The 18,096-nt window shown below is 46.9% G+C and overlaps 1 protein-coding gene across 5 annotated transcripts in view; it reads right to left on the bottom strand.

The window, feature by feature from the left end:
• Positions 1 to 18,096, bottom strand: part of BRD4 (bromodomain containing 4) — a 71,189-nt gene that overhangs the window by 4,859 nt on the left and 48,234 nt on the right. For 4 of the 5 annotated variants that reach the window (XM_075577285.1, XM_075577284.1, XM_075577288.1 and 1 more), the window contains 8 exons: positions 12,338 to 12,562; positions 12,023 to 12,216; positions 3,592 to 3,914; positions 3,226 to 3,336; positions 2,620 to 2,672; positions 1,981 to 2,269; positions 1,074 to 1,739; positions 768 to 877 (listed from right to left, as the gene is read on the bottom strand). In XM_075577285.1, coding sequence (XP_075433400.1) covers positions 768 to 877; positions 1,074 to 1,739; positions 1,981 to 2,269; positions 2,620 to 2,672; positions 3,226 to 3,336; positions 3,592 to 3,914; positions 12,023 to 12,216; positions 12,338 to 12,562 — 1,971 coding nt within the window. The remainder of the gene's footprint in view (positions 1 to 767; positions 878 to 1,073; positions 1,740 to 1,980; positions 2,270 to 2,619; positions 2,673 to 3,225; positions 3,337 to 3,591; positions 3,915 to 12,022; positions 12,217 to 12,337; positions 12,563 to 18,096) is intronic. The other variant, XM_075577287.1, reaches the window with a different exon arrangement.

The following is an 18,096-nucleotide window of genomic DNA, read 5'->3' as shown; positions in this document are numbered from 1 at the left end:
GGGGGGGGAGGAGAGGGAGCGAGGGGGGGAAAGAGAGGGAGCGAGGAGAGGGAGCGAGGGGGGGGAGGAGAGGGAGCGAGGAGGGGGAAGAGAGGGAGCGAGTGGGTGGGGAGGAGAGGGAGCGGGAGCGAGGGGGTGGGAGAGGGAGCGAGGGGGGGAGGGAGCGAGGGGGGGAGGGAGCGAGGGAGCGAGGGGGGGGGAGGGAGCAAGGGGGGGGAGAGGGAGCAAGGGGGGGGAGAGGGAGCAAGGGGGGGAGGGGGAGCCAGGGGGGGAGGGGGAGCAAGGGGGGGGAGGGGGAGCAAGGGGGGGGAGAGGGAGCAAGGGGGGGGGGAGAGGGAGCAAGGGGGGGGGGGAGAGGGAGCAAGGGGGGGGAGGAGGAGCAAGGGGGGGGAGGGAGAGGGGGGTGAAAGGGAGCGGGGGGGGGGGGGACAGGGAGCGAGGAGGGGGGAGAGGGAGCGAGGGGGGGGAGAGGGAGCAAGGGGGGGAGAGGGAGCAAGGGGGGGAGTGAGAGGGGGGGGAAAGGGGGTGAGAGGGGGGGGGAAAGGGGGGGAGAGGGAGCGGGGGGGGGGGGGGGACAGGGAGCGGGGGGGGGGACAGGGACGAGGAGGGGGGAGAGGGAGCGAGGGGGGGGAGAGAGGGAGCGAGGGGGGAGGCAGAGGGAGCAGCAGAACACAGCGGGTTTGGGATCTCTGTGAAATAGAGAAAACTGCAACAGACTTCCAGCGAGTAACCGTGACAGACTAGAAGTGAGACGGTGGAGGTCTCACCTGCTTCTTAGACTGCGCGGCCTGCGGTGAAGCGGGGTGAGTCAGGCCTGGGAAGGGAGGAACCTGAGGGGAGTGAAGGAGGAGAGGGGAGGGAGCCTCCCGCAGATGCCCTGGGGATAGATGGACAGACGTGGGTTATTCAGAGCGAGCGCACACACACGCGCGCGCACACACACACGCGCGCACACACACGCGCGCACACACACGCGCACACACACACACGCGCACACACACACGCGCACACACACGCGCGCACACACACGCGCGCACACACACACACGCACAACTTTATCCCGTTACCCTCACCTCCGGGGTACGGCTCCTGCTTTTGCTGCCGCGGTGATGGTTGGTGCTGTATCACCTGCTGCGGTTTGGCCTGCGGATGCTGCGGGTGGGAAGTGTGCTGTTGCAGGTGTGGAGCGGCCAGGGTGCTCTGCAAAGCCGGGTGCTGCTGAGGAGGGGGGTGGGGTGGACCCGCAGGCGACTGCTGCTGAAGCTGCTGAGGGGCAGAAGGGGGTGCCTGCAGCGGATGGACATGGGAAGGGAGCATGGGGGCAGAGGAGGGTGGGGGCGGAGGGTGGTAGGGCAGATTCTGGAGGTGGAGGGGCCGCAGAGGCTGTGGGGGAGCGACCAAGGGAGGTTGGGAATGCACCTTCACAGAGGGGAGGAGTGGTGGCTGAGGAGGGGGAGGAGGCGGCTGGGACTTCTGAAGCTGCTGTAGGTACAGGGCCATTTGGGAGGGGCCCAGCGGAACAGGGGAGGGGGGCAAACTCTCTTCGGGGGAGGGGGGCCCGTCATCCTCCAGGAGGGCGTGGGGAGGCTGCAGGTGGTGGTGGTGGTGCTGATGTGGCGGGTGGTGGTGATGGGAGGAGGGAGGTGGCGAGGCTGAGGGGGGCCGGGCGGGCTTGGGGGGAAGGGCGGCGGCACGGTTAGAGGGGCGGGAAGGCTGCTGGGGCATGGCGTTGTGCAGAGCTGGGGAAGGAGGGAAAGGTTAGTTAGGTTGAGCTCCTCCTGAGCCTCACTCTTGAGCTCTGGCATTCCCTTCCACCCCTCTGGCGAGCGCCAACCCCAGCCATCCCCCCGCCCCTCCATACCCAAGCCATCCCCTGCCCCACCAAAATCCCAGTCCTCCCCCAACAAACCCCAGCCCTCCCCCTGCCCCACCACACTGGATCTTCTCCCGATTCTGCCTCTCAGTGCATCTCGCTCTTACCTGGAGGGCTGACCAGGGCATGCTGGTTGAGGTGAGGGGGGGAGCAGCGCTCCGATTGACCCGAGAGGTGGGGGGGCAGGTCTGCAGGAGGCAGGTGCAGGACAGGCTGCCCGTAGTGGGCGGAGACCGCTTCGAAGACACTCCCAGGGTGGAGAGGGTGATGGAGGGTGGGGTGGGAAGTGTCCAAGCCGGAGGGTGGGGGGTATGGAGGAGCAGTTGGGGAGGGGAGTTTCAGGTCAGGGGGAGGGGGGACAGGAGGCTGCTGTTGAGTGTGTGGGGTATGATGATGCTGTGAATAGAGATGGGAGGAGAAGGGGCAGAGAAAGAGTGGGATGAGGAGAGAGCCAATCAGAATGATATATTTGTTCATGTTCCCTCTTATGCCATCAGAGGGAGGCATCACTAACTTATCTTGCAGAATTTATGTATAACGCCATCTTATCCCAGCAGATGCCACTGACCCTATTAACTTAGAAGATTCCTTTAGAACTACCTCTTAACACCAGAGTGGTACCACTGACCCCAATATCTTATAAGCCTTCTGCAGAACGCTCTCTTATTTCACCAGAGGAAGGTACCACTGACCCTATTGAGGTATAAGATTCCTGTAAGAAGCCACCTGATCTCACAGACAGTTACCTTTCTAGATTCTCTCCCTGAGTGACTCTTTTTCTTCTGTTTCTGAGCAGTTTCTGTGGATGTAAAAAGAAGGGGGAGGGGAAGAGACGTTAGAAGCCACTACTTTGCCCCGCATATTTATGCCCCGGGTGTGTATGTATTCCGTCTCCTGCTCTTATCCCCTACTAGGTCACGTCTGTATCCTGTCCAACAGATTCCTTCTCTCTAGGTTGAAATCTAGTCTAGGATCTACACATCTTGTGTCTAGTCCACTCTCTATGAAACGACGGTCAACCGTACCATCTGTAGTGATATGAGCACCTTCCAGTGTCCTCCTGAAGACGTTATCTCTAGGACTGGGTGATGGATTCCAGATGAGGTCTGGCCTCTGTCCAGTCCTAGAGGTCCAGTCTTATCTGTAGAGAAGATCTGAAGTGGCATCCCCACTTCCAAATATTAATCTGCAGATGTGAACTCTAGGACTGTGTAAGGTCTATGTTGTGTCTAGGTCCTATGTCATCTTTGGGCAAGGTCTGTTCCATTATCTCCAAGTTCCAAGCCCAGAGCTAGAGGCCCCATCCCTCTACTTGAGGTCTGGTTTGTAGGCGACATCAAATGAGGTCTGACCTGGGCTGGAGCCCTCGCTGTCCGTGGTAGTAGACTCGCTGGAGCTCTCAGACTCAGAAGAAGAGAAGCCTTTAACTTTACCAGGCCCGGCGGAGGGAGCGTCCATCTTATCTGAGGGGGGCAGTGACACCGTGAGAGAAAGGTGGCGAATGGATGCAAGCGTAAGAGAAAGAAGAGAACGCGTGAAAGAAAGAAAAAAAGAAGAAAAGAGAGCATGCAAGGAGGGGGAGAGAGCGCTTATCTGAAGGGAGTATAAAGAGAAGTGAGAAGAAAGGAAAGTGTGACCATCTTATTGGCGGAGGGAGAGAATCCTTAGATGGGACATAACTCTACCCCTCATCTCCCCCTCTCAATACCCTCACTTACCCTGCGGCTTGCGCTTCTTCCTCAAACAGGACGTTACGTATCTCTCCAACTCGCGCAGTGTGGACGGCTTGAGCGTCTCGAAGTCGATCTCTATCTCGTCGGGGTTAGAGTTCTTCAGAGAGGGCTCGCGGGACTGGATGATGTGAACCACGCGGCCCAGCTTCTCCCCAGGGAGCTTGTTTATGTCCAGGCTTAGTTGCCTCTTCTCCTCGTACGACATAGGCCGGCAACGCTGGGGCTCCTCCTCGGAAGACTCACAGGGCGCGGGGGGAGGGGCGGGGCGCGGGGGCCTTGCGGTGGGGGGTGGGGCTTCTTTCTTGATGCTAGAGAGAGGAAGAGATGGAGGAGAGAGGAAGAATAAGTCATTAAGAGAGGGAGGGGAGGAAAGGGTAATCGTCGGGAGGAATAGGGAATAGAGGGGGGGAAGAGGCAGGGACAAGAGGAAGAGAGGGAGGGAAGAGGGTGACAAGAGGCGGGGGGGGGGGGGGTGGAAAGAGGGAAGGGGAGCCGGGGCGTTTCTTGTATTGACCCTGGATATATTTTATTAAATCATTACCATGTCACCTCTTAGATGCCTTTTTTTTTAATGGAAACAAATCTACCTTCGCTAGCCTTTCCCAAGTCAGACCTTCCACCCCCTTTATTAAATTTGGTGTCTCTTCTCTTAACTTTTTGAAGTCCTATAATGTCTTTTCTATGGAGTGGTGCCGAAATTGTACTTCATATTCAAGGTGTGGTCTTACTAATGCTTTATGAAGTGGCATATTATGTTTACTTCCCTTCCATCCATTCCTTGGATCTTGTTTGCCTTTGCAGCTACTGCATGACTTTGGGCACTATTGCTAAGCCTGCTGTCTACAAGCACTCCTAAATCCTTCTCCATCAAGGGCATACCTAATGTTTCCCCATTTCATTTGTAAGTCGCATGTTTATTCTCATTTCCTAAATGCATAACCTTACATTTATCTGTATTAAACCTCATCTGCCATTTACCTGCCCACGTTTCCAGTCTCTCCAAGTCCTTTTGGAGAGAAATTACATCATGCTCTGATTCTAATACCTTACACAATTTAGTGTCATCAGCAAAGATGGAGACTTTTCTCTCTATGCCAACCTCAAGGTCATAAATAAACAAGTTAAAAAGCAGAGGTCCCAGTACCGATCCCTGAGGTACTCCACTCAACTTTAGCAAAACCTGAAAAGGTTACATTTATGATAACTCTCATCTATGCTTCAACCATTTTTTCAATCCAGGTGCAAATATTTTTACCCAGAAAAATGTTCCTTATTTTGTATACTAACCTTGTGTGGAACCGTATCAATAGTCCGTGGAAAATATAAGTGATCAACTGCATTATTTATGTCAAAATTCCTACTTACCTCCTCAAAGAAACTAATAAGTTTAGTTTGGCACGACCTATCCTTCATAAATCCATGCCGACTATTACTAATAATTTTGTTATCCCTTAAATAATCCTGAATATTATCCAGTACTAAACCTTCAAGTAGCTTTCCCACTATTGAAGTCAGGCTTACAGGTCTGTAATTCACCGGTTGTGATCAAGCTCCATTTTTAAATATACGCACCACATCTACTTTACGCCAATCTTGTGGTACTGAGCCTGTGGAAATGGAGACCTTGACTATTAAATGTAATTGTTTTCCTATTACTGAACTTTGCTCCTTACGAACCCTTGGGTGCATGCAATCGGGGCAAGATGCTTTATTTACTTAAATTTTTATCAATCTGCCTTTTCAATTCTTCCTAACAAAATGTTAGTTAATATTGTGATTATGGCTTCCTCCCGTTGGAATATTTTTGCAATTCACTCCTTGGTAAATACAGAGGGAAATAATTTATTTAATACCACCGCCTTCTCCTTATCACCAATAATAAGCATACCCATCTCACATCTGAAACGGTCCTATATTCTCTTTTCAAATCTTTTTGTTATTAGTGTAGTTGAAGAACTTTTAGGGTTGATCTTATTTTGTATTGCAAACCTTTTTTCGTTTAACATTTTTGCTAACTTGATTGCCTTTTTGCAACTTTTGTTACATTCCTTATAATTCTGATACGATGCCTCTGTCCCTTCTGACTTTAAGTATCTAACCGCCTACCTCTTCTTTTCCATTTCCTCCCCTACCTGTTTACTTAGCCACACTGACCAGATTACTTATCTAACAATGTTTTATTAAAGAGTGCCCAATTACCTTCCACATTTTTCCTGCAAGAACTTCATCCCAATGTACTCCTTATAGATTCTTCCTTCATTTATTAAAATCTGCCTTTCTAAAATGAAGAGTCTTTGTTGATCCCTTATAATATGTTTTTTGATGGTTTACTTCAAATTAGATCACTGTTTCCCAAATGTTTCCGGACTTTAATATTTGTTATTATTTGTACATTGTTTGACATAACCAAATCCAGCATTGCCCATCTCCTGGTTGGTTCCTCAATAATATGGGAAATGTAAATTGTCTTTTAATACACCCAAAAACCTGTTTCCTTTAACTGTACAGCTAATCTCATTGCCCCAGTCGATGATCGGACAATTAAAATTACCCATTATTAAAACATGACCTAGTTTTGCTGCCTTTGCAAAAGTATTTTGGCTTCCTCAATCTCACAGATATTTGGTGGTTTATAGTATATCCGTAAGCATTTTTTTTTTTTAGCTTTTGTCTACACTGCAAATTACTATGCTACTACTAGGGTAGCATTGGCATCTTAAGAGTGGTGCCTTTAAAGTAAAGTGATCATTTTAAGTGACAATATATAGTTAGACTATAGTTTGCCTAGAGGTGACTGGGGACTTCACCTTTCTGCGAACTCTCTTACTCAAGGCAACAAACAGTGAGCTTATATGACCACACTTTGATCCCATGCTTGTTAACCTGCATATTTTAACCCCCCACCCCTTTAAAACTTATTTCACTGCAGCCTCTCCCAAAACTGACTGCACAAAATACCTCCCACATCCACTCAGCCCACTGAAACCCTGAATTGACTCTAGCATTGCAATGCAGCAAAACATTTGACAAGGAACAGGCACAACCCTGCTGTTTAGTCTGCACACACTCACTTTGCTCACAACAGCTCCACGCAGCACTGCCTACCTCTGGCATAATGAACCTGCTATATATCTTAACTTTTTTCTTTCTCCTGGCCTCATGGAGATGTTACTCCCTCTATACACTACAAACTCCTCCATCCTGGCCCACACCCAACATCACCATACACCCTGGACTACTCAAAAGCCTTGCACTATCTACTGAATGTTGATTGAGAACTCTACAAACCAGCACACCAACCACTGCTCACTCTAATGGCAAACACCACAAATTTACAACTTGCAAACAACTACCCAAATTTCTACTCATACTATTACTCTCTTTAGCAGGTGATATTGAACCAAATCCAGGTCCTCCCATTTCAACTCTGTCCCATGCCCCTGAGAATTCCACCTTTAAATTCCAAAAAGGGCTATCTGTCGCCCATATAAATATCCGGAGCCTGCTGCCCAAACTGGACGAACTAAGGGCATGGTGCCTTATGCCTAAACCCAAAGCCATCGTTCTTACAGAAACATGGCAGACCCCTAAAACCCCTGATGCAAATATCGCCATTCAGGGATACTCCATTTTTAGGAGAGATAGGTCAAAGAGAGGAGGAGGGGTGTTATTTTATATTGCAGACACTTTACAATGTACACTGTTAAATTGTGTTTTTTTTAAATAAATCAGTTCTGTAGTAAGAAAAAATACTTTTAGCATTTTCTGTTTTTAAAAAAACAACTTTGAAAGACCAATTTTCTTGTATTCTATTTTAACAAGCATTTGCTAAGGCACTGCCCCTTCATGTCCTGTCACAAGCCCTGGCACACCCCTCTGTCAGCCCTGCCCTCGCTCTAGCACATGTCAGTGCAGGAGTGCTCATGAATATTCATGAGCTTCCACTGAGACACAGAAGCAGAAGAAAAACAGATCCCTTCACTAATTATGTCACCAAATTTCGCCTATCAATACATGGAGAACGAATTGACCTGCAGCTATACAGTTCTTTAGGTAATTAGAGATTGCACACATGAAACTATTGAAGTAAAAAAATAAATTAAAAAAAAAAAAAAGACTGAACTGCAGCTTTAAGCCTATCACAACTCATTTCCCAACACAAGTCGCATAACCATTCCTTGCTAGACTGGATTCTTTCCTCAAACCCCAGCAGAATCCAATCCTCTGGCATCCTTCCTGATATTTTCAGTGACCATGCAATAGTGTACTGTGTAAGGAAAATTAAACCTCCCCATTCAAGCCCTAAAGTTCTCCTCACTAAAACATTTAAAAACTTTAACCCACAACAGTTCCTGGCTGACCTTACCAACTGCCCATGGCACAGAATCGATTTAATTCCCGACCCTGATTCTGCGCTCGACTATTTCCAATCCGAAGTCTTAAAACTCTGTGATACCAATGCTCCACTACGCAAAATAAGAGTACGGGGGGGCCCACCTTCCATGGGTTACAACTGACCTTATTGCCCTCTACCAGCTCCGGGATACCTTGTGGAAAAGCTACAAAGTAACTGGCACTACCAAGGATCTCAATCACTACAGATGTATGCGGAACAAGTGCATAAGGCAAACAAGGCATGCAAAAGCACAGTATTACTCTGACAATCTCCACCAAAATACAACAAACCCAGCTAACTTCTGGAAGATTATCAACAATATATTCCAGCCTTCTAACCATCAACAACCAAGTAATATCACCAAGGGGGATATTACTCTGACAAACCCCACTGACATTGCAAATGCATTCAATGATTACTTTGTGGGGTGTGCCACTAACTTATTAGCGAAACGCAGCTCAAACCACCAACCTGAATCTCATCCTGGGAGTACCCACATAGCCCCACCCCCTCCCAACACTGCCCACAATTTTCAATTTGGCCCAGTACCTGAAGAGGAGATTACACAAGCGCTCCTCAAACTAAAACTAAGCAGCCAATGCGGACCCGACTTACTACAATCTGGGTTCCTACGACTTGGTGCCCCAGTCATTGCCAAACCAATTGCTTCCATAGTCAACTCTAACCTGTCTGCAGGCCATATCCCTAAGACCTGGAAAACTGCCGGAGTTGTCCCAATCTTCAAAAGTGGGGACAAAAACCAAAAAACACGGTCTCAAACTACAGGCCAATCTCACTTCTCCCAATTCTATCCAAAGTCATGGAAAAATGTGTCCACTCCCAATTAAACAATTACTATACCAAGACAAATTTCCCTAGCCAATTCCAATCTGGCTTTCGTCCCAAACACTCCACCGTAACTACCCTGCTAAAAGTTTGCAATGAGATCCAGCGTGGAATGGAATGAGGACAACTCATTGGTGCAGTATTCCTAGATTTTGCAAAGGCTTTTGATACTGTTGATTATGCTATCCTGCTCAACAAACTCCAGAGCTCTGGAATAGGGAAGCATGCTTTAAACTGGTTTCAGTCCTACCTATCAGGTAGATCCCAACATGTGTCCATCTCAGGCTCTACCTCCAACCCCCTGGATATCACCTGTGGTGTCCAGCAAGGCTCTGTTCTGGGGCCCCTACTCTTCTCAGTGTTCATTAATGATCTTCCCACAGCTTGTAAGGAAGCCTCAATACACATGTATACAGATGACACAATCCTATATGCACACAGCCATAGCCTCTCTGACCTTCAACACATACTTCAGTCTGACTTTTTGAGACTTGAAAACTGGACTTCCCAAAACACTGACAAGACTGTAACAATGGTATTTGGGAGCAAGAATACATTTTTAAAGCTTCCAGCGACTAAGCTCCAGATTAGAACCAATGTTAACACCACCCTAACTCCTGTTACTAGTTTTAAATACCTGGGCTTATGGTTTGACTCCCACTTAACATTTGGGATGCACATTGATACCCTGACAACCAAGGCCTATGCCAAACTAGGAGTACTTTACAGGAACAAATCCTCCCTAAGTCTCCTGGTCAGAAAGCGTATCGCGCAGCAGATGCTAATGTCAATTATTGACTATGGAGACATAGTATATAGCTCGGCACCTCAAACCCACCTTAGCAAACTTGACACCCTCTACAATTCAATTTGTCGTTTTGTTCTCCAATGCAACTACAACACACATCACTGCGAAATGCTCAAAGAACCAGATTGGTCATCACTCGAGTCTAGGCGCAAAGTTCACCTTTCCTGTCTTGCCTTTAAATTCTTTATGGGCAAGCTACCCACCTATCTGAACAAGCTCCTCACCCCTACCACATGCAGCACCTATCATCTGAGATCAGACTCCAAAAGACTGTTCGTGGTCCCATGGCTCAACAAAGTATCCGGACGTTCCTCCTTCTCTTACCGTGCACCCCAAAACTGGAACAACCTACCAGAGACTCTCACATCCACCACCTTTCAAATCTAAGGCTGTCACACATTTTAATCTGGTCTGTAACTATTTCATACGCACATAATGTATATTTTCTTTAACTGTGCATGCAATTTCTTGTATATAACGTATACCCTGTTCATTTATGTAACTGTATTTGTAACCATGTACTGTATTATTTGTCTTAACTCTGTGCCCAGGACATACTTGAAAACGAGAGGTAACTCAATGTATTACTTCCTGGTAAAATATTTTATAAATAAATAATTCACAAAGTCTCTACATTTTCATTAATGCCTTCATAAACATCTTCCCTTATCATAGGGTTTTAATCCAGTTTAATATATAAACATACTCTACCACCTCTACTATTTGCTTGATTACCCTTGAAAAGGGAATACTTGAAATGAACTGCCCAGTCATGAGTTTCACCCCTGCCCCCATGTTTCAGTAATGCCTGTATCATAATGCTGTTTTCTGTCTACTATTTCAAGCTATTGTTGGTTTATCTGCTATTGCCTCCGAATTCTAATTGATTTTAGTCTTTAAACGTTTATTAGTATTATGTGCATTTAATATGGGTGCCTCCTTGCTTGCTAAACTTTCCCTTTCCCACACTCCACCCCATTGACCCATAGCTATCCCCCCAATTCCTATTTATTTTGTCTAGTTCATTGTCTGTTTCTTGTCCCACCCCCCCTGCCTAGTTTAAAAAAAACCCTCCCTCTAGCACAGAAGATCCCTCTTCATTGAGGTGCAATGCATCCCTACCATAAAGATGGCACCTCTCAGAAAAGGAGTCCCAGTGCTCTTACCACCCCAAACCCACCTTCCTACAACACTTTCTTAGCCATGCATTAACCTCCCTTATCTCTTACTGTCCCCCTGGGTTGGCGCTTGGCACTGGTATTTCTGAGAATACTACCTTGGAGGTCCTTGCCTTAAGCTTGCAACCTAGATCCCTCAAATATTTTTTTAGGACCCTCCGGTTTTTAACTTTGTCATTGGTGCCAACATGTACCAAGACCACCGGATCAGTCCAACCCCTGCCAATAATCTGTCTATCCGACCCCCGATATGCCGAACCGTAGTACTCAGGAGACAAACTGTTCGGTTCATGCGATCACAGCAGCAACAGATTGCCCTCTCAACCCTCCTAATAATGGAGTTCCTACCACCACCACCACCATTCTTGCTCTCTGAGTATCCAGAGTCCCCTCTAGCACCCAGGAGAATAGTATCTCCAGCACAGAAGAATCAGTCTCCCCAGCCTTGCCATTTCTGCCCTGACACTCATTATATCTTCACTCAATCTGGCAAATCTATTGGTATGGGTCAGCTCATGACTGGCCTGCCTCTTCCACCCACTTCCCCTTCTCATAGTTATCCAGCTACCTACCTCTTCCTAGTCCTTACTCACCGCTCCATCCTCTGTTTCACTAGTCCCAGTCAGGGCTTCGTCAGTGTGCAATAAACTCCTTTCAAGATTGACAATGCCCCTCAATATTGCAAGTTTGCTCTTCTGATCATCAATTTGAGACTCCAAAGAGACCACCTGCTCACACTTCTCACAGCGGTATGCTCCCTGGAACAGTTGCTCAATGGCAAGATGGCATTGAGTAGCATTCACAACCCTGCTCATTATGGCAAGTATGGAGTATTAAGTGCTAAATAGATTAAATAACTAAATTAACTACCTTGTTTCCAACCTTCCTTGTGTAAACTCCTTCTGGTTATAACTCTACACTTAATCCAACCGCACTTCAGTCACACAGCTCAGTGCTCGCAGGCCAAATGAGAAATATAGAGGGGAGGGGGGGGGGGGGGGAGGGTGGAGGAGGGAAAGGAGAAATATAAGAGGGGAAGAGGCAAGTGAGAGGGGAGTGAGCACCCCACACAGCGCGTATACCAACCCCTTTGTTCCACCAGAACGTACACCTACAACCCTTCCTCCCCAACCCTCCAAATCGTGCACCCACCCCCCCCCCCCGTGCAGAGCATACACCATGTCAGACCTGGGTGTCGCCCCGGGTCCCTGGGTGCTCTTCTTAGGCTTCTTGGCAGGGGGCTCCCTGGCTCTGCTTTTCCGCGGCTCTTCCACCTCCTCCTTCCTCTTGTGCTTTTCCTTCCGCTTCTCTCGCTCCTTTTTCTTTGGTTTGTTCGGTTGCGGCTGCGACAGGGCGGCTAACTGCTCGTGTACGGCCTTGAGCTGCGGGGAGTCAAATAAAAGAGGAGTCAATAAGCTACAACATTGCCCCACCGTGGCTTTCCCGTTCCTGTGCACGCCTCACCCCCTTCGTCTGTTGCTTGGTCCCTGTGCCCATTCGTACCCGGTCTCTCACCTGCTCCTGCAGCTCTGCCAGTCTCTGTGCCCGATCCTCTTCACTGTCTGAGCTGCTCTCGCTGTCTGAGGAGCTATCACTACTGCTGTCGCTGGAAGTGGGCGGGGGAACCTTGATAGAGGGGGCTGGGGGACCCGCGGCAGGGGAGGGGGCTGGAGCAGGCGCTTCCTCAGGCTCATCTGGCATTTTGGCGAAGCGCATCTCAAAGACGTCCTGCGAAGGAGGAGGGGGGGGTTGAGGGAAAGAGCGCAGACACGAACGACTACCTGTAGATTGAGTAATTGGCATGGATAGAACTGGTTAAATTATATATATTTATATTATAGGAATAGAGGCGCACCGCTGTTTGTATCAAGTAAAGATTCCCTCACTGTTGCTCACCCTCCGTCGATCCCAGAGTCTCCAAGTTGGATACAGAATAGTATGAAAGTTTTTGCAATGTAAGGCCTCGGCCAAGCTTCTTGCTTGCTGGCGGAGGCGCACTGAGGCTCAGGGAAAGCGGGTGCTTTCCCTGGCCTTAGACAGCGCGCCGTCCGGGGGCGTGTCGGGGGCAGGCCAGTGACGTCACGGAGCTGGTTCGCCCTCATTGGGCGAACCGCTCACGTGACCGGCCCTGCGCTCCGGCGAGCACTGAAATTTAAAATTCTGCTAAGACCTACGCTTCCATGCGCTTGCGGAAGCGTAGGTGAGCCCCTACTAAAGCCGCTCTAATTGCGGCTGTAGGGGCTCAGTACCGAGCGGAAGCGCGCCTCAGCACGCCTCCGCCAGCAAGCAGTAACCCTGGACGAGGCCTAAGAATCAACTTACTCTGTATTCAAATTATAAGAGCAGGTGTAGATGTAACGTTTCAGGACCAGTTGTCCTTTCCGTAGACCATACACCATATGCCTGCTCTTATGATTTGAATACAGAGTAAGTTTACTTACATTCAAGGCTCCTGTGTGCTTCTTCCGTTGCAAAAACTTTCACATACACAAACAGTTTATGTATGTATGTATATGTGTATCTGTTATGAACCTCAATTGAATCATTGACCCCTCTGGACAAGATTTATCCCCCCTCCTTGAATGGTTTGCTTCAGGTATGGTAGGGGGTAGTCTGTTTGACCATTACAGACTGGACAATTGGCTGATGAGGAATTTATGGTAAATTAGGCTGTTTTATTGTAACGTAATTTGTTAGCAAGTTTATGTTTGAACATAGCTTGGGTGGTGTACTCAATTTGCCTGGAGGCTGCAATAACATTCTACATATGGATATTACTGGACATCTTTCTATGAGCTCCCTCCTCTACCACTTATATTCTACACTTGTTAGCCTGCACCACTACACTTCCCCTCTTTCATCTACCAGTCTCTCTCAATACTTGTTTACTCACCATCACCACACCTTCCTATCTCATCCTTAATATGCTTTCCCCTCTTTTCCATCTGTTTGGCGAGACATCTATTCTCATGAACACTTTCTCTCTTTAATCTGTCTCACAGCTCGCCTTAGTATATACACATCCCCTCTCTTCTTCACTCTCCCCTTTGTTGCACTCATGAACTCTAGTTTTTTTGCATTCACTTCTGCCCCCCAACTATACCTCTCCTCGTAAGAGCATATGCTCCTCAAAGTCTTCCTATTACCTCCTTCTCTTGGCTGCTGGAGACGTTTCTCCAAACCAAAGCCCCTGCCATATCCCCACTTGCTCTGGTTCTCGATTGCCAATCCTCTCATCTGTAATATCTAAAAGCTCCAACCGGAGATCTATTCCACATTCACGCCCTGATTATCTCCCTTTTCATGTGCTCTCTGGAATGCTCGCTCTCCAACACTAGCTGTACACGACCTGTTCTTCTCTCGCTCTCTTCACGCATTTGCACTGACAGAAACCTGTCTCACACACTGAGTCGCTTCATTTCTCCCACTTCCTCTTTTGGTCTCCAAATGGACAGCTTCCAGCACCAACGAGAATGGTCACTTCCTTGACCTAGTCTTCACAAAAAAACTGTTCGTTATCAGATTTCTCAATCTTCGCTTTCCGACTATAACCTCATCTCAGTTTCTCTTTCACACTCCTTGCACTCAACCTTCAGCCTCTCCTTGTTATACTTGCAACCTGCACTCCATTTCAGTCACTGGGATCCAGCCTAAAATCGAAGTTCTTTACTACCGTCCACCACTAACCAAAACAGTTGTCACAACTTGCAACACTGTCCTTGTCTCCTCACATGACCAATATGCTCCTCCAGTATACAGACACTCACTGCACTCCAACCCACATCCCAGGCTAAATAGACACATTTTTTGCGCTCTCGCACTCGTTCGGCTGAACGCCTTTGGGAGCGTGTCACCGTCAGATTTCCTTCACTACAAATTTGTTCTGTACCGCGTTAACGTTGCTATTTTTCTTGCCAAATAGGGTTACTTCACCGCTCTTATAAACAGACATGAACCCCAAGACTTTGCCAATTATTTCAAATGCAAGGTGGAAGCTATGTACAAAAAAAACCCCTGTCCCTTCCTAATCCTCCTCCATCTACCTTTGACTCCCCTCCAGTTAGATGAAGTCTCTCACCAGCTGCTCTCCTATTCCTCCACCAAATGCAGCCTCAATCCCATTCCCTCTCATCTGCCAAAACCTCTCGCGTCTACTATGTTCCTCATCCTCACTAACATCTTTAAGTCATCTGTGTTCTGGTACTTTTCCCATCACTTTTTAAACATGCTATTTGTTCGAACTACTCTTTAGAACAACACCCATGACTCTACCGCCCCATTCAATCGCCCAGTCTCCCTCTTGCCTTTTGCTTCTAAACTTCTAGAACTTATTGCTTCTCTACGTATTCTTCACTTTCGGAACTCCAACAGCCTGCTAAATCCTCTCTAATCAGGCTTCCACACAGCAAACTCTACAGAAACTGCAATCAACAACGTAGCTAGTGACCTCCATATTGGCAAATCTCAAGGCAACTACTCCCTTCTGATTCCTCTTGACATTGCCTCGGCTTTCGATACTGTTGACCACCCTCTTCACTCTCGGCATCCGTGGCATTAACCCCTCCCAGTTCTCCTACCTCTCTCACCATTCCTTCAGTGCCTATTTTGCCATCTCCTCCTTGACCTCTATGGAACTCTCTGTAGGTGTAACTGAAGTCGCGGTTTTAGTCCCCTTACTCTTCTCTCTACACTGTGTTCAGGAAAAAAGGGACCCCTTTCGTTTTTCATCATATCGTATATGTTTCTCACTCAATCACCATGAAAACTTGCACAACTGTAGGTATATGCTGGCGATTAAACACTATATAAGAAGCACAATGTAGACAATCGACAGATTGTAAATAAACTTATGCCACTGTATTATGTCAACAAGTACCAGATACACTGCGGTAGGTTCATGTTCATTAAATGAGAAATAGGAGTGTTTCCTTTATAGCTCATATTTATTCCCGGTGTTAGGCTGTTGTAATCTAATCGGAAACACAAACATTACTATAAAATTAGAGTTTAAAGTATGGTTCAAATTGTGTGTTCAAAATATCCTTCTGTGAAATAATTTTTTTCAGTCCTCCTAGCGACCATCTTTTATCAGGGAACATTTTATGTAAGCAATTCATAACATGCGTATCTTCTTCGCAAAACACCATTTTGTAACTATTCACTTGATGAGGTCATTATGACGTCACCAATTCCAAAGAATATTAATTCGGTTATCAACAAATAAAAATATCACGTGTGAGCACATGTACATGTCTCAGACAGGCCTGTATCCCTGCTTTTCCCCATTATCTCTTAGCATCATGTGCTTCCATTGCAGCAAGGGATTCTGGGAAATTACATACAAATGAGCACACTTTCACCTTTTGCTGATCAAATAATGTAACTGTAAATCTACTGTGATAGGCGTATAATTGCTCACATTTTCAAGAAAATTAAGTGATTTTTCTGCAGGATCTGCCGAAAAATAAAAGGGGGTCCTGTTTTTACTGAACAGTGTATATACACGCTCACTGGGTAACCACATTGACTCCTTTGGATTCACTTATTTCTACGCCGATACACATTTATATTTATCTACACCTGCAGTCCAGTCAAAAATCACATAGTGCCTTCCAGCAATCTCTGCCTGGATCGCCCTGTGTCGCTGAAGCTTAAAGCCGCAACCATAATTTTTAAAATTTTGACGCGTGATGGTCGCGTCACGTGCGCAGTTCAGCCAATGTCACAGGCACACCTCCCCATCGCGTTGCCTCCAGATCCCCAGGCCACGGATCGCCTCTGCGGTAGGCGCGCAAAGCCATGCGCTCTGTCACACGCCTAGTATGTCCCAGGCCTAACATGGCTAATACAGAACTTCTTATGTTCCCTCCTAAACCTGGTCACATTGTTCCCAGCTCCATCAGTCAAAAACACGTACTACGCACCAAGCATGCCGCCATTCCATTAGACTTCTCCATTTCCTTCTTCCCCCATATAAACGCCATTACTAAATCTTGTCGCTTTTCCTTTTGCAACATTGCCAAGATATACCCCTAAAAGACAGGTGTGCCCAATGCTACATCCAATTGACAAAACATATATGGTAATAAGTATAAAGTTTAAATACTTCAACAATAATATTTTCTTAACAACGTGCAGAAATACTAAGTAAAACACCCCGATTCGTCAGCGCTTTACCTATTAATGTGCTGCTAGTGTTAAACTAACAGTGTTAATACAATTCTTATACAAATAGTGATTATACTGTGAAATGTAGCTGCCGAGGTTTCCCACAATACAAGTTATCTCCATAACTTGTGTATGACAAATGGTAATGGAAAAGAAGGATGCCTGGCGCTGAAAAAGACACTTAGTCCATGTGGTATACAGTTCTTATATTGTCCAATTTCCTTAAAGGCCTGACTAGAGGGAAGGTCAGAAAGCTGGTTGAATATCACCGGTCATCTGAGAAACTCTAAGGTGAAGGAGATTGAACTACTGCACGTGGGATTCGTGACAGCTGAGGAGAAGAAGAGGTTAAAGCACAGATTCTCTCAACTACATCTGACAAGAAACATCTTGTAAGTAGACACTTCATATCTAGTTCAGTTTAGACCTTCCGGTCCTGGCATACTGCGCTTTGTTGTGCTTTTTTTCAAACCCAAAATAGGGGGATTACTGAGAAGCAGATTGGACAAGAAAATTGTCATCACCTCACATCAAGAAATTGGACAATATAAGAACTGTATACCACATGGACTAATTGTCTTTTTCAGCACCAGGTATCCTTTTCCATTACCAATAATATTTTCTTGGTTATTTAGTTAAACCCTTTGGCCAAAGCGTCATAAGCCTGCATACCAACGTCAAGGTATAACCAAATTTGCAGGTCCTAACACTAAACTGTGAACCTTTCCTTTTACCTCTGTATGAGAGGAAACAACCACAGTGAGTCCTGTCCATTCAGCAAAATGCTAGAGCCTCCCAAGTTAAAAAGGTGAGTTTGAGCTAACTGGGAATGTGTGTTAATTTAATTCCTAACTGGCAACAGTTGTTAGGAGGTAAGTGGCCCCTCCTCCCAGAGCTCACCCCTCTCCACCTTTTTTTTTAACTTGGGAGTCAGGAAGTAATTTATTTTTCCCCTTAATGGGGTTTTTTGTTTGCCTTCCTCTGGATCAATATGTAAGTATAGATATAGGATAAAGTATCTGTTGTCTAAATTTAGCATAGGTTGAACTTGATGGACCTATGTCTTCTTTCAACCTCATCTACTATGTAACTAT

This window comes from Ascaphus truei, chromosome 20 (genome assembly GCF_040206685.1).
Source record: "Ascaphus truei isolate aAscTru1 chromosome 20, aAscTru1.hap1, whole genome shotgun sequence".
In the NCBI taxonomy this organism is placed as follows: domain Eukaryota; kingdom Metazoa; phylum Chordata; class Amphibia; order Anura; family Ascaphidae; genus Ascaphus; species Ascaphus truei.
Note: the sequence above shows the minus strand (reverse complement) of the source record. Positions and strands in the feature narration are given on the sequence as shown.